The 14,826-nt window shown below is 41.8% G+C and overlaps 1 protein-coding gene across 11 annotated transcripts in view; it reads right to left on the bottom strand.

The window, feature by feature from the left end:
* gro (TLE family member transcriptional corepressor groucho) overlaps nt 1-14,826 on the bottom strand; it is a 115,855-nt gene that overhangs the window by 45,047 nt on the left and 55,982 nt on the right. For 9 of the 11 annotated variants that reach the window (XM_069132383.1, XM_069132385.1, XM_069132384.1 and 6 more), the window contains one exon: nt 14,398-14,757. The exons of the other annotated variants lie outside the window; for them this stretch is intronic. In XM_069132383.1, the coding sequence (XP_068988484.1) occupies nt 14,398-14,757 (360 nt within the window). The remainder of the gene's footprint in view (nt 1-14,397; nt 14,758-14,826) is intronic. 11 annotated transcript variants of the gene reach the window in all.

Raw genomic sequence — 14,826 nt, 5'->3', positions numbered from 1 at the left:
AGCGCCACGATCTCTTATCCCAACATTTAGAAAGGGGCTGATAATGAGTTCCATCCGCACGTGCAAGACAGCGTACAATTTTTCGTGGCGAAGAGGTGACGACCTCCGCCCGAGTTGATAGGTAGATCGGATGAAGAGAACGAAGAATCGGTTTCCGTACAAATTGGCCGAATAATCAGAGGGAAAAAATTGTTCCGCGGAGCTAATTGAAACACGCTGCAGAGAATCTATCAGGAAGCCGTGGCTTTTTTAATATTACATCAGCTCGGCTGTTACCTCACCGACTGGACAAGATATACGCCACGTGTATAGGCGAACGCAGTTAACTGGCTAGCATGGAACGTACACAAGAGTACAGAGTAAGAGTAAGAAACAGAGTAGAACTAGAAGAAAGAGAAGAAAGGAAGGAGAGATACGTAGGTACCTAAAGAGAAGCGGTCGAGTAGAAGTAAGAAAGGGATCGAAATGAAAGAACGAAAGGAAAGAGAGAAGAAAGAAGCAAAAGTGGAAGTAGAAAAGTGATAAGCAAGAAGCAAGAGAGACAATAGAGTTGACGAAGAGGATCAAACTAAAAACAAGCAAAAGCGAAAGGATACTTGGTCGAAGGAGGAGCGCGTTTCCGTGAAGCATGCGTTGGAGGAAGAGAAAGGAGAACACGTCGGCTGGTCAGCCGACCAACGGGGTTGGACAGTGACGAGCGGGTAGGTAGGACCCACAAAATAAACTGAAACCACCTCCCTTTCCCCTGTCCGGCAGCGTTCGTTCGTTGCCCATCCCTTGGTCTCTCATTCTAGCCGCGTCACCTCCACCTCCGTGGCCGCCTCACCTCTGCCACCTCCAGCTATTCCTCCTTCCGCCCGTCCCACTTCGCCTCATACTCTACACAGCCACCCCACCTGGCGTCGTCGTTCCTCGGCCACCTCCGCGCGGCCGTACCTAGCTCGGCCAAATAAATTACACCGCCTCGTGACGCGAAAAAATCCAACGAGTCGCTAGAGTGAACGAGCGCGGCTGAACGGCAACGAAGACGACCTCACCGAGGAAACAGAAAAGGAAAGAGAGACGACGAGGAGGAAGAGGAGGAGGGGAAGAAGAGGGTACAGTATGCGGATGCCGAGGATGAGGAGTCGCTGGCAGGGGTACGGGGTTACAAAAGAGAGAGCAAGAGCGACGGAAGAGAAAAGAGAGAGAGAGACAGAGACAGACAAACAGACAGACAGAGACAGAGACAGAGAGAAAAAAAAAGGAAGGGAGGCCACGAATGGGAAGAAGAGAGAATCGAGCAGGAGAGAGAGGTTGAAAAAAGAGAGAAATCCGAAAGGGAGAAGCGAGCAAGATAGAATGGATAAAGGCCAGTACGCGGGGCGGAAATAAAGAGAGAACGAAAAAAGTGGAAGAGGTCGGGGTGGAGGTGGGTACCGCGGTCCGCTTTAATTGGTTCGACGTGGTCAGATGAAAAATTCAACCACCCCCATCCTCCCTACCCAAGCTCCTCTTCTACCTCCACCCACTCTTACTACCACCAGTACGTTTTCACCGTCCTCGTGAACCGGCTGGATTCCCACCAGACGAATCTACGCATCTGCATGTAGATGTCTATGGGGGTTTCTTTCTCTCTCTCTCTCTCTCTCTCTCTCTCTGCCTCTCTCTTTCTTCCTCTTTCACTGTCGTTTTTCTTTTTTTTTTCTACCCTCTATAACTACATAACCCGGGACAAAGTATTTCGGCCGTCCTTAGGTCGCGTTTTTGCCAACGATAGATGCTCGTTAACGTTTCGCGGATTGCAAATCGGACCCAGGCTCTAGCTTTCCGGTTAAATTTCCAACACCGGCCGTTTGTTAAGCAGACCGTTAATACACACGTTCTGTTTCCGCTCGCGATCGAACCTACCGCCGATTCGATTCTTTCCGCTGGTAAAACTTTCCTCGCCTTTGACGAACCTTCGAACGATTAAGCCGACGATCGAAAGTTTCAAAGCGGTTCGTCGGTATTTATAGGTAACACAGACTGTCATACTGGTCACCGATGGTCTAAATTGATCCAGGCATTCGGTTTGGACAAATGACGATACCTGTACGATTCTTATTAGTCGTAACACAGTGTAAGAAACGCCGGTTTCAACGTTCCCGATTCTTCATCTAGATTGTATCAAGCACGTAGAAACGGTGTTTGAAAGTTCGTTGGTGTTTTATTTGCAAGAATATAACGTATGTGTGCATGCTTGCAACGTTTGCAATCGGTCGTTCTGTAGCGAAAATCACGTATGATAATATCGTTGAAAAAGTTTTTAGTAACGAACATGCTGCATGTTGATCGTTGGTGTTTCCTAAATTTGGTTTAAAAACGAAAAACAGGGACATATTTATATCAACTAAGTAAAATTAATAAAACATATTTTATATGTTACGAGTTAATAATATTCAAGTGTTAGAAAATTTCCGTTTAAATATTTTTTTTAAATCTTTTTTACACGTCGCATACAGATATAACATATACCACGTATATAATATGTTAGACGTTAAAGTTTTACGTTAGAACCATAAGCAAAAAGCGCGAAATTTATTGGACAACGCGTTAAGCAGAAAACGTATCCGGTTTCTTTGTCTAATTGCATCGAATAACGCCGTTGATCGGGGGAAAACGCGCGATAAAAACCGACCCTTTGATATGGAAGCCCAATAAACTAGCAGGGTAATGACGGTCGTGTATCAGACCACCGACCTTAACCCACCCATCCCCATTTTCAACCACAGGCATTTTGAGCGAGGGCACCGTGCTCGTCAATGAAATCACCGGCGGTCACTCGCGCACACGACCGAAAGTCACGAAACTCGGCCTGACTTCTCCGACGCGCGCTTCGCTCGTTGTTCGTGCTTTTCTCTCTGGCTACGGCTACGGATCATCCAACTAAATATCAAATTTCCTCAATGAAAACTTTGTTTTAGGGACCAATCGTCATTCTCGACGTTTCACTTATGCAGCGCGTTAAAACACGTAGCCAGGGAACGCTAGTAAGCGTTTTGCGAACGAACTTCAAAGCTGAACGATAAAAAAAGGTTCTTTGAAAATTTTTGACGCAACATACAGGGTTTTTAGTTTTTTTGCAACATTATATTTGTTGATTAATGGAAACGTTATTTTTACTTTATTGTTAGTGATGCATCGTAGGACATTTAGCATGAAATTCGTTAACGCGTTGATAGGATTTTCAACAGCTGCAAACACAGTTATACGTTGGTAAATAATTACTAGTATCGTGCATTAGTAAATAATTCCGGTATACAGGTGCAAGGTCTATTTTTGTACTGGCAAATTTGATATGGACTAGGTACCGTGAAAATTTGTTTGCCGAATTTCATAATTTTTAATCTTGCGGGTTATAAAAACAAGAACAGATTGTATTTATGATAAAGATTTTTCAGCTTCAATTTTTTCAGTAATAATCGCGGAATAAAAATTATATGCGAATAACTGTAATGTTCTCTTAATCTCTTTGGAAACGAATTTATTAAGATCGAAAGAAAGCTATTTTCTATTTATTTTCACTCGCGACGATATTTGTTACAACTTTCAGAATCGTGCTTGAAAATGAAAGAAAAATAAATCTATACTACACACCTGTATGTACTGGTATCCCTCAAGAAGTTAGGCAAGGATTTAATTTTCGTTCCACATACTAGTCGGTGTCACATGCACATCGTAAAACTACATACCGACTCAACTGCGAGACGTACGCGTTAAACATGTTAAAAAGGCTCTAGCACACCTGCCTTTGATGTAACGAAACTTCCACTAGCAGCCGTAACGTTATAACGCTATAAATTCCATTCAAATAATAAACTGAAGTAAGAAAAAGAAAAAGAGTAAGGAGAAGAAAGAACATAAAACATGCGTTCAACGACACTTGGTGCTCGACGAGATTTCAAAATTTCCTCCACGTAATATCATATAAATCCCTATCAAGTATCAAGCACAAAAACAGCGAGACACAAACAGTCCAATACCTGGTTCCTGCTAGGATTAAAAAAAAAAAAAAAAGAAAAAGAAACTCCTCTCTTCGTACGCGAAATCGTATAAATCCCAAGCAAATACTGAAAAGAGAAGATCGTCGGCGCAACCAAAATTTAAGTCCTTTTACATAAAATCCTACAAATCCCAATCGTCGAAAAGAAAAAGAGAAAGACAACCGAAACGATCTAATGGCCGGTGCTTGGCGAGATTCACGGAATGCTTGTTTCGACAAAATCGTAGTCCCACGAGGCTACGTATTCCTCGTTTTCCCGCCTGGAATCCCCCGACGATGGTACGCGATGGTATGCACGCACGTGTTCGCGCAACGCGGCATCGCTATGAGCGCGTCAAACTGTAAAACAGATCGGGAATTTTATTCTCGTAGCAGCGCGGCGAGGGCCGCATGAAAGACACGGTGTCACAAAGGTGGTTACAGCGGTTAGATGGGCGCGCACACCCAGCAAAACGTAACCTAACCCCGCTCCCGTGATATCTCGAGCGTGTGCGCAGTATTTCCATCTTTCGTCGTGCCGGTAACAGGGTGCACCGCTGCTCCTTTGATTAATGCTTTCCTGCGAGTCGAAGAAGGGGTAGTGCTACGGGGTAAAAGGGGATGCGGAGGTGGGTTTCTGTTGGAAAGAGAGAGGGTGGGAGGTGGCGGCGCGAGAAGGGTGAAGGCAGAGGCGGCAGAGAACTACGACTAATCCTCTCAGGGGGCAAAGCGGAGAACCGAGAAGGAAAGAGGGACTGAATAGTAGTTCCAAGAGCCAAGCGTGGACACGCGAGAACTCATTTCCGGTTATACCCTTCTCTCTTCAACCCCGTCCGTGTCTCTGACACTAATACACGAACCATGGCGGAACGTTACCCACGAGGGGAACACACTTAAGCTCTGCTCGTAGAATGTTGTGAATTGCATGCGACCATCCGTGACGTACTGTCTCGCGCCCGCGTATGTGGGCGTGTTTCAGCCGTTTCTCTGTATGATTCTCCCTCTTGCTCTCTTCCTCTCTCTCTCTCTTTCTCTCTCTGTATATGTGCACTTGTACTTGCATCGTGTACTCTTTGACTTTAGCTGTTGGTTTCTCTCTCTCGTTTCTGTCTTCCTCGCTCTATGTGTGCTCGTTAAATCTGAAATCTTGCGGAACGCTCGGCGCTCTAAAGGCCAGGACGAACGAGTGGCCGTATCGATTGCGGCAGTCCATTGTTAGCTAATTTCGAGGAACTGTTTCGATTAATGGGATCGACCGACTTAACGCGAAGACGCAGGGTTAAGTCAACGGTCTACCGTAGGAGGAATTGATTTTCACGAGAGACGCTGTAAAGTCGGCTCCACTGAACGGTGTGTACAATTACAATATTTCGTAGATCGTTCGATATCCGTGTCTTCGTGTCGAAGTTTCAATTAAAATTTGATTCGTATCTCTCTCAATGGTCGATTGTGAGTACTTCATCGTAATATATTATACAATATCCTTACGTTATTATATCACATATTATATTGCGTGCAATATTATACAGTGTTTTTTGATATATTTTTTACAAAGAATCTCTGTTCGGTACAGACCAGTTCATGTAATGTTATGATATAATATCGTAATGTAGATATAATTTCGTCCATAGGAACAAAATCTTCTTTTTTAACTTTCGAGAAAAATCGTTCTTCGTTAATTACGTATATTATAGAAACAAATGCTTTGTACGATTTTATAAGAAAACATAATACACTAAGATTTAAGACTAATTTTATCACAAAAAAACGCAGTCATTTCGTAACTTATTAAAATACGAATATAATACAAGCATATAAGCAACACCAAACATAACGAGTTTAAAAGAATAAAGACAGAGCTATGCTTTAATGTTACTAAGTGAAAACCAAACTGCATTATTTTCTGAAACTTTAGACCCTGTGATCGTACACCTCGATAAACATTTTATTAGAAACCATATTAGCAGAAAATTTGCATTTGCCTAGTGACTCACGCTAGCGTGTAACCATACAAAAAAACTACTTGCCGACCTAATAATTAATAAGATAAGAATATACGTATCGATAAACTTACACGTTCGCCTTTTATCGTTCGAAAGAAAAGTTTGAACGAGCGAAGTTGCAGCGTTAAGTTCCTAGTTTGAGTGCTTTGTCCGTACCCACAGCGTGATTTGAGCGGTGTCCTCAAGACAATGGAGAGTAATTCACATATCTCTTGCATTCATATCGCGTCATATGCCGCGAGTGTTCAAAATTAACGTACCCAGTTTCCTGCTCAGAATTCCACTTGTATACCGTATGCCTGCACGTAGCACGGAGGTAGGCGGCCCCTGCGCACATGCAACCATCCACGCAACTTTACCGCGCGAGCCAACAATTCTATTAACATCTTTCTTGAATGCCTCTCGTTCAAGCTAGTTTTACCTCTCTCTTTCTCGTAAGCCTGCCGTGTAATTTTCATCTTTGGATACGCGTTTCACGCTTCTATGTTGCGTATAACACGAAGAAATGGAAAATAGGAAGATTTAAATTTTCATATTAAGCTCTCTCGTGAGTTTAGCGTCGCCAATCATTTTGATACGGTTTATTTGCTCACTGATGGATTCGCTGTCACGCGAAAAGAAAGAGTTTCGATAAAATTTTGCCTGCTGGTAGGAAAGTTACTTGGCCATATACGCGATTGTGAAATTTTCTTTCGCGTATAATTCAATTATATAATTCGTCACTTTAATGCGAAATCTTGAAAGTAGCAATCGTATGTCATTTCTAGAATACTTTGCAAATCCGTGAGTATTCTCGAAATGTGTATATTATACGAAAAAAGGTTATCTTCGTTGATTATCGCGGACTGGTATTTATAAATTAGAAAAATATAGGTATTCGATACTGATAAAGTAAATAAATTGGAAAATTTGTGAAGGAAAATTGTAACGTTAGAAAGGAATTATGTTAGCTTAAATCAACGACCTTTAGGCTTGAAATCTGCTAAAATGAGATAAACGTATTGCAATATATAAGGTTCTTTTTTCAATATGACTAATTAAATTATTTCGGGAGATCTTCCAATGGGAAAATAACGCGATGACGAACAACGAATGACGAACCAATGTTTCCTTTAAATTTTCATCGAAATAGGTAATAACTTTTGGAAGAGCCAGAGTGTCAGAGGGACAATTTTCCACGGCACGCGAATTCCAGGAACAAATTACATTTGCCACTTCAGTCGATACTATGCTGAACACAATGCGAGAAATAAGTTCATGAAGCTTACAAGCTTCACGTATACAACTCGTGTTTCGATGCAACGCGACTCGAGAATCTTATTTAGAAATAACCGAATACTGTGTTCTTAACGATTCGCAAATTTATGAAAAATATTATATACGACACTACGTGTACAAATTTTCGTACGTCCGATGTATTAATCTAATCTGATCAAATTTCATTGTTTACGACAAGATCTATTTATATATGCGTAATTAAGTTCGAGAGTAAGTTATACCACCTAATGACAAAATCCGCAATCACTTAGTTGCCAAACCAATACATACAACAGCACACATACAGGAGTAAGAATTCTAAAATGAAGAAAGAAAAGGTACAGGAAGATGGAAGAAAATGCAGCTTCCAAGTAGACAATGAAAAGGAAAAGCAGCGAGAAGGCAAAGGGATTGGTATTAATACTTGAACTCCTTTGTCTCTCACAATATTCTGCGGATTCCTGTGCAGTAGACTTACGGTTTTACATATAAGGTCATAGAAAAGACCGTAAACTAAAGTAGAAAAAATCTTGCACCGTAATAAAATCACCGATATTAACTTTCACATATTCATCCTGCAATTGTCTTACGAACACCATCCTTCGTTGCATAATAACGTATCCATAAAAATATATCTGTTTATCTTACCTACACGAGTATCTTTCTATTCCGTTAATATTATAGCAATGTTCACCACCGTGAGTCAATTTTATATCAAAGAGCGAGGTAAATTAGATAAATGAAGAGTGGATGAGGATTAATGCACAACTTGGATACGTAGAAGAAATTAAAATATATAGAACCTTATTTAGTCCTTATAAAATACACAATATCTACAGCAGGAAGCTGTACGGCAAGCAAACGATACTTTACAGTATCGAAACGATGTTTCTTTCGTTACAACGTCTATTGAGCATTCGTAGACTGCTAAAATATCAAAGTTCTTATTTCAATTGTAATCGTAGAATAATAAACCTAAGCTCAACGCTTGTACCGCTATCTGCGATATATTTTCAAACACTTCACCTATTACTTTCGTCCCTTGTTACTTTCAACCCTGACGACCTACATCCCCTCGACAAAACCACTTTTCCCTAATTTTCCATCCGCGTCTCGCCAGCACCCCGAAATCATAGACCCAGTTAGAAAATCTCAATTTTCGATTCTCGATTACCTTTCGCCGATACAATCGCGCCTGCTACTATATCAACCGTACTACACACGTGTATGAAACAGGTTGGTGTCGGTCGATCGCACTTGTTCGTGTTACTACTCACACGCCGATGCCCGCGTACACCTACGCCACGGTAAATGGAGTTGATGACGGAGTCCGGTCAGTGCCTCAACTTCAAACAAACTTCCAGCCACCCTTGGGGTTCGAGGGATTGCCCGTGTAAACGACGCGTCGTTACTTCCCTTCAGATAGAGAAAGACACCCGGCCGGGTTACAGGAAAGGTTAGAGGGAAAAAGAGGGGAAGAAGAGTGGAAAGCGGGAGAAAGAGAGGGCAAACTCGCACGAGCGTGACTTAGGGTTTGCGCTTCGGGACTTTCGAGCTTCAACGCGACGATTGAGCCAGACAGCTATACGCGTATCCGGTTGTGTCCAGCTCACAAGCAATTTCAACGTTTTACTGTGAAACGCGGAGGAATGCAACGTTGATGTTGTCGCGGGAAACTTTACGGAAATTATTAAGAAGATATAGAAAGAGTAGATCTCGATTTAACACTGGAACTATCAAACAATCGTTGAAAACGACGCATCTTCGGAATTGTTGTTTTTCGATCGTAATATAAAATCGTGTGCTTTTAGCGACAATCGATGTCGACTTTTATCCAATGGAATCGTATTACGATACCTACCTATGTCGTATCGTATCATTTGATCGTGTTGTTACGATTATAGTGATTAATATAGAGTGCAGGGCACGCAGATTTAGATATACATTGCACATATTATCCGGTACTAACTCTGTCGCTTCTACCACTTTTATATGCGTTTTCGTACGCTGTATCTGATGTAGAAAACTTTTATGGGTTACATGTATAATATAAATTTAAAAAAATATAATTAAAAGAGGGAAGAAATTATGGTACAGTGATTTAACTCATCGAGGAACAAGGTTGCGTTAATACGTTTCATCGTGTTTTCATTATTGAGTCCTGTCTTTTGGTATCGTACAATTCTAAGAACTTGTTTAATATTCCTTTGGACACCGTATATACGATATTTTCTCTGCCAGGTCCTATAATTGTATTAAAGTTTAAAGAAATTGAAAGACTCGTAGCATTATGACGAATTCTTGTTCTTTTAATCATTTATTGCATGGTTGCACTGCTTGATCTCTGTAATTGTAATAATTATAGTAGCGTGGTAAAAAAATACGCTGATATAAATAAACGTAGTTATAATTTATAAACAACGAGATATTTGTACGAGATATTTATATGACAATTTTATTATTGCCAAGATAACACGAGCGAAAGAGAAATTTCTTGCGTAGGAACGAACGTAAAAGCATAGAATCGATCTTTTGTAGAGCTTCCATTTTCTAGGAAAACTTGGTTTCATAGTCGAATGACTACTCTTCTATCGGTATTTTCATTCATGCTTTAACGTTGACTGGGAAAACCAGCGGACCCCGATGCTCTTGATTTTCACTCGTAAAATATACTTCATAATACAGACTACCTACGTGCAGTATCATAGCAAAATGGAAAATTCTTATGTCAACGTTGTTCGATAAATACACACGCAAGATCATAAATATTCAATTTTCTCTTCATCAACAGTTCACGTTGAAAAGCTAAAGTTGCGTTATAATTATTATATAATTGCAGAGAAGAAAAGAGAAAAAGAAACTGAACTCTGCTGCTTGTTGAAATAGACTGTCTAACAAACGGCAGAGTCGTTGTTTTTATTTCGCAATTACCGTTGTAGTTAACATCGGCTCGTTAAGTTCTATTTTGCTAAAACCGACGTACTAGCGAGCGTTGCGAATTCCGTGTTGCTACCTTACATCGCAGATAAAATGTACCAGTACTACGTTTAATTTTTATCGAGTCTGGCACGCGATTCCCAAGCTAAGTGGCGGCGAGAAACATATGAATAATGAGAGAGTGTAAACGTTTCCAACAACTCAAAAATTTCTATCAACGGAGAACGTCAACGCAACGTAGACGGTAAAATGTTTACACGCGGATTGTCCAGAAAATGGGAACAACGTTCAACAACCTACAAGCGTTGTAAATATTTGGAATAAAAAATGGGTTACACTGTACTTCCCAGTATATTAAATTTAGTCGAGCGAGTAACAAGGTCTCGATTAATTTTCTCCGCTTGATACAATCTTGTTAAACGAGCACGCGATCCAAAGAGATTTTCCAAATTGTTTTATATTGTGTTTTGACAATATGCGTATAAATACATACGAAATATACGTTTGTTAAAAACGTATTAACGTTCCCCGTATATTGACGTAATAACGATATAGCGATACAATAGCAAAAATTGATGGTATGCAACAGTGTGTATGAATCGTTAAATCGATATTGACGAATGAATTAACGATAAAGTTACTTCTAACGTTATATAGTGCAAAGAGAGTATATTATATAATAGTAAAAACATTGTATTAATAAAATGCCTTTTTTACTACATTTAAATACAACGCTGTAACATGTTCGTTTCAGTATTATACGAGATGTTCGCGTATAAAACCAGCACCTAACTCCTTCTTTTTAATAGCGTGATACGCACATGATCCGTACGTACCGACACGCGGTTGATACAATAATATGAAGAAAATATTCAAATTTGTATAATTTGAGTGATTTGAAACGAAGACGCGATCATTCTTTTCTCCGAATCTTTGTTAAACTTTATATAATCTGCGTAATATTTTAAAACATACTAAAAAGATTTGATTTCTTCCGGAACACTCGTTTCTCCTAACAGCTTTACCTTCAGGTATCGTTTGCTGAAACGATAAAAATATCGCTCGTATTAGGTTGCCCGAAAAGTTTCTTTCGTTTTATGAGGAAATAATAGACGCGCAATGGTTTTTGTTTTATATTATTTTGTCGAATTACGTACGATCCATTTTGTTCTGTTGAGATAAACACCGCGAAATTTCACAGACTTGATTTCACGTTTCTACGAAGGTGTACTGTTGTGAAAACCACGTTTGCGAAAGAAAGACACTTTTCGGACAACCTGATACTTGAAATTTTAATCACTGGGCGACATCCCTGTAAGTCCACAAGAAGATTACAAACACCTATCGTTCTTGAACAAATACCTGCAAAACTCTCCAGCTTGTCGTGCCATTTATTACGTATAAAGTGTCGTCAATTTGTTTCCCTAAAGGTTCATCCAGCTGACGATGCAAAACCATGGAAAAACAAGTCCGCTGTCTTAGATTAGACAAACGAGTTTGCCAAAAGATATTCCTCGCAACCAGTCCAGTCGCAAAATATCGTCCATTCATCGTTCGCCTAGCGCGCTAATTATAACATCAGAACTACGAGGAGGGTGTACGACCGTGAATGACCATTTATATCCTTAGCCAACGAAATTTAAAAAATCCGGGTAACCCGGGAAACGAGGAAACCGCGGTAAAGCTCCTTTGATTTTCACGGTGTTGAATTCGCGCGCTGGCACACGGAGAAGCGGGACGAAGGCTGAGGGGATTAGAACGAAAGCGACGACTTCGCTTTTGCGCTTTCCACGGACTCGCGACGCGACGCGTCGTTCCTGACCGCGACACGACGCGCATTACGTCGACGCGTCACTTTGCTGGCAACGAGAAAACGACGCCGGACCGGCGAAAAGGAACACAGGGAAACGAAACGAAACGAAACGAAACGCAACGTGGAAGAAGCAAGTAGAGAGTGGAATGGCGATGGAAGAGGATGGAGATTACGCGAAAACGAGGTAGTAGCGAAGGAGTATTTTAATCGTCGGGAAGCAGAGCCAGGTCGAGGGAAACGCGCCGGAAGCAGCAATTCCTTCCCCTGTTTCACCTCCTCTATTCTCTCTCTCTTTTTCTCTCTTCCTCTGTGTTTTCCTCCTACCCTTGGGGTGAAACGTAGTAGATGGGGTGGGACGGAGAAACCAGGCTGAGAAAAATAATCCAATTTAGCGAGAGAGCGCGAGAGCGAAGCGACAGCCTGCAGTTCGCCTGTTTTCACGGTTTTTAATTACGCGCCTCCTCGCGCCTCCACCCTCTTCCGCGCGGGCACAGCTCGCGCGCGCACTTTGTCGTCGCGATCCTGACAAAGGAGCGTGTTTTCACGAATATTTCACGGAGCCATAGCGAGGAGAAACTCGCTCGCCGAATACGCCGAAGCTTGTTGCAGCCTCGAGACTTTACGAATGCTACACCTGAGCATTTGTCTCGTATTATCCGGCCCCGGTTTTCCATTCTACGATGGACAAAAATAATCTAATTTTTAGCCAACTCTCCTTTCTCTCTCTCTCCGTTTAACGTTTGCACGAAGAAAGTGTGGGACTGGTTTATTTCGTTTCGGTGATTCACTTTCGTGATTCAACAAGAGAGAAATTATACAAAGATCGGTAATTATACAGAGAGATTTCGTTGATCTTTATATACAGACCTTCTTGGTTAATTCCATTTGTACATATAGTCGTCGGTCGGCTTTAATTATCGAGATACGTTTGTATTTCTTACGACAAAATACTTTTAATGCTTGGATTAAGCTTTAGCTTAGGTAGCGTTTCGTACCGCGACTCAGTCATTACACGCTCGTCCATTTCGCCATCCACAACTTCATTTAGTATGTAAGTATGTAAACAAAAAAATAAAAAGAAAAAAAGAAGGTAAGATTTATATAGAATTTCACAGTACGTTATAATTAATATTAATGGAATATTTTCCTGAATCTGTGTATATCTGGAAATCTAAAGCTAAGAGACGAATATATATTCGTATATGTATATCAAAATCATAAAATCGACAGAACGTATATTCCTCTCTATATAATTACCGAAAGATCGTATTTAGAAACGAAAAGATATAGTAATTCCTGTTCCTTCCGTTTCTTGGTTGTCCCGAATGGAATGAATTCTCCTTTCGGTTGTAACGGTCGTTGCTCGTGGCCACGAAAGCCACCAACCATCCGACGGTTTTCGAGTTTTATCGTTGCTGCAGCGCTGGCTGAAATACTCGACTGATACGTTACACGTGGCCAAACGATACCGCGGCTCCAATTTTATTTACCCGGACTTTGAGTCGTTCGAGTAACCCATCGTGCATCCACGTGGTTGATGTATATTCGAGGAAGACGTTTCCAAGTAGCGACCATAAAAACTGCGCGGCGATATCTTCCTCGGCGAGCATTTCGCGGTTTTATTCCGGCCGTTCTTTGCGCGCAGAAAATTTGCGCGAGTTCTTTCGCCTTTGAGAATTTTTTATTCGTAGAAATTCAGCAGAATTTAGAGATTCGTAAAAATGGAAGCTATTTTACGAGTAATTAAACTCGCGTAGTGTAATGCGCTTTAGAATCATCGGATAGTTTGTTCTAGTAATTTTGATTGGAAACAGTTTCGCATAATTACGACAGTCTCCGTTGTGTCATAATCGAGGAAAACATTTTAAACGTCTGTCTGAAAAGCTGATCTCTGAATGGCGTTGCCAATCATTGATATTAAGACAGCTTCTTTCCTTCCAACAGACGCTTCTTCCTCAACAACTTCATCGACAAATTTCCCTACCTTGCCATAATTCCTCCTTCCCACCTGACAACCTACGATTACGATATATTCTATCTGTTAATTTACTGGAAATTCTTTCGTCGATCATAGACGCTAATTGTAGAAATAATTCACGGAAACTTTTTTTATTAAACCGTCAGCAGACCCGTGGATTACAGTTTTCCAATAAACGTAAGACGAACATATCCTAATACTCGTAACCAGCGGTGTATACATTACGATATGTAATGCGCGTAGGCGCGCGCGCGCGAGATCCTTGCTGGGTGTTCGGATTCCTAAATGGCGCGTAACAGGTGGATCGAAGAGTACGCGCGGTCGCTTAAAAACAAAAGCGGCCGGTTCTATTCCGTGGCGTGGGTGCACACGGTAAGTAAGATGGTAGTAGTAGGATTAAACTCACGTGTCCGAGCTTCTCCTCCTTCCGCCTCTTGGGATCGCTCTCGAGGTCAGGCGTGCGGCTGCGGAATTTCTCCGGCGGCGACACGGATCGTCTGAGTCTCTCGTCGGTGAGGGCGATCGGTTTACGGTCCTCGGGCGTCTCCGCGGCCGCTCGGTGTTGTTGCAGGTCTGAAGGTTTCAGCAGCGCCTGCGCTTGTGCTTGAACCGCAGCCGCGGCCGCGGGATGCGGTGGTGGAGCTAGATGAGGTGGCACCCCCGCGGCTGCGGCTGCCGCGGCCGCACCTGCGAAGCCCAATAGCCCCGCCGGTGGAAGACCGCCGACGACCGCACCATGTGGCAGCTGCTGCGCGTGAATCTGTTGCTAGAACAACCGACAACCGACAATCGACACGCTTACGTTTTTCTTCATGGCTTACGTGGCTTTTTGTGT

Source organism: Bombus flavifrons, chromosome 2, assembly GCF_040668555.2.
Source record: "Bombus flavifrons isolate JBK064 chromosome 2, iyBomFlav1_principal, whole genome shotgun sequence".
NCBI classification, from domain to species: domain Eukaryota; kingdom Metazoa; phylum Arthropoda; class Insecta; order Hymenoptera; family Apidae; genus Bombus; species Bombus flavifrons.
This window is presented reverse-complemented; position numbering and strand designations above follow the sequence as displayed.